Source organism: Cystoisospora suis (assembly GCF_002600585.1).
Source record: "Cystoisospora suis strain Wien I chromosome Unknown contig_3827, whole genome shotgun sequence".
Lineage (NCBI taxonomy): Eukaryota > Apicomplexa > Conoidasida > Eucoccidiorida > Sarcocystidae > Cystoisospora > Cystoisospora suis.
The window spans coordinates 1-1,955 of NW_027156622.1; the positions used below are offsets into that span (position 1 = coordinate 1).

Here is a 1,955-nt window from a genome sequence, read left to right on the forward strand (position 1 = left end):
GCGCGCATACAGAATAGTGCAGTCAGTCGGTCTTCCACTGGCCGTGTGTGCGTATGCCAGAACTTCTGTGGCGGCCTGTCGCTGCGCATACGTCTGGAAGATTGTCTGCAGAGGGAGCCAAATCGTCGCCGGAACCTGAGAGGAGTATTGCGGGGGTTGCTGGTTTGTGTGCTTCAGCGCCATCGATTCAGTCCCCGGAGCGAGAAGAGCCTCCATTGTCTCCTCTTTCCTTCGATGGTGAGCTGTTGTGTGCGTGGGGACACCGCTCGCAGTGTGGCTTCCCGGCGGAGCGACCGAAAGTGATTAGGCTCGACAGTATCTCGGAATGACGAGCGATTGATATCTGGACTGCGTGCCGGTGCCTCTGCGCGTGGGAGTGTAGACGCGGGGATCTCTTGTGACGCTGCTCAGGCGAAGCTCCCTGCACTACAAGTGGCAACACGTCATGTTGTCGTGCCGTAAACGCTCATGTTGTGTATAGAGTTGCTCGAACTTCTAACGGACGAGGAAAGATGGTGGAGCTCCCCGGAAGCTGACGAACAGGCTCACATCGATGAACGAGCCGGAGCTCCGCCAGCCCCGCTTGCGCCAGCGCAGGAGATCTCCGCCGTATGGGATCCAGCGCCACATGACTTGTTCATTCCACATCCTGCGTCGCCATCAAAAGGTAGTGCTGGAGCCAGCGTTAAAGCGGGGCTAGTGGTGTGCTCGTGACAGCTATGTCGGTGAGATGACCCGACGAAGAAACAGGCAGGGAAGCGCGCGCGCTCGACTGGGACTGACAGATGGAAGACCCTGCCAAACTTTACGTTAGATGGGTATGATTCTGTTTTACCACCTGGTTGGAACTCAGGGACAACTACCACCATCGACGACGTGTAGTAGCAGCACGCGGATCCACACGTCGCTGGTGGCCACTCTCTACATCAGCGGAGGCCACGTCGTGTGCCTGTTCGGTTGTGAATTGCGGTTGCAGGAGCCGAAGATGGGGAGGACGCCCCTCAGCATGCTGTAGTCGAAGACTGTAAGGTGTTGTTCACTCGTGCCCGGGGGCGCAGGTGTATCGAATGCGTACGAAGAAGAAGCAGAACTACAGACGCAGAATGGTTATGGCCGACACCCTGGATTAGGATGGCTCTAGAAGTGAAGGGTAGTACTTGGCTCGCATGTTTGTAGGGGGCCAAAGATCTGTGATCGGGATTTGGCAACAGGGAGGTTCCTCGGTGAAACGCATACGTGAAATGTCTGTCAGCGGCTCTCAAGTTATGCTTCACCTTGAATGTAGCCAGGGCTCGCGAGATACAAGGTCGGGGGTCCACGACCAACATACGGCTCGTGGTGGAGATGGCTTCCGTTCTCCGGCCTGCGCAGCGCTCACAAGCAGAGTTGCAGGCAACGCGTCTTGAGTTGATGCGTGGCCGACAGAGAAAACGATGGCAGAGCACTTCCAGATCCCGAGAAACGTGCCGCGTATTTGCGGAGAGCTCGGGACCTTGTTTGCTTGCTTCTGAAGCGTGTGAAGCTGTGTATCTGTAACACGTCTATCAGGGCAGCCTCGCGCGGTAGATGGCTTTTCTCCTATTCAAGTAGTCTGGCGTCTGTCCGTAATTATGTGCAGCATCAGAAGGTCCTCCGAGGACAAAGATGAAGTGGCTGCCGGAGACTGAGAAAGGGGATAGCACTGTCGAATCGTTGGCGACCGCGTCAGCGTCCTCCGTCCCGGCGGAACCAGGAACACTCGGGTCTCTCAAACGACCGATGCTCTCGCGCGGTATGGCCGTAGCCAGGGACAGCTACTTGCGTATGGCCGAGCACGGCGCCAGTTCGGCAGCCAAGACTAGGCTGGAGCTCTGTCTCCAGCACGACGTCACATGGACTGTGCAGGGGCGCAGAGTGGCCTCCTAGCCTCTCGCCTGTGAATAAAACCGGTCATTAGCGTCGCTGCAAAAGCAGCC

The 1,955-nt window shown here is 57.2% G+C and overlaps 1 protein-coding gene across 1 annotated transcript in view; it reads left to right on the forward strand.

The window, feature by feature from the left end:
• The first annotated feature begins 6 nt into the window (after positions 1-6).
• The window catches only part of CSUI_007289 (uncharacterized protein), a 2,945-nt gene continuing 996 nt past the window's right edge, over positions 7-1,955 (forward strand). Inside the window, exons 1-4 of the mRNA XM_068067437.1 lie at positions 7-237; positions 482-667; positions 977-1,024; positions 1,619-1,771. Coding sequence (XP_067920587.1) covers positions 54-237; positions 482-667; positions 977-1,024; positions 1,619-1,771 — 571 coding nt within the window. The 5' untranslated portion in view covers positions 7-53. The remainder of the gene's footprint in view (positions 238-481; positions 668-976; positions 1,025-1,618; positions 1,772-1,955) is intronic.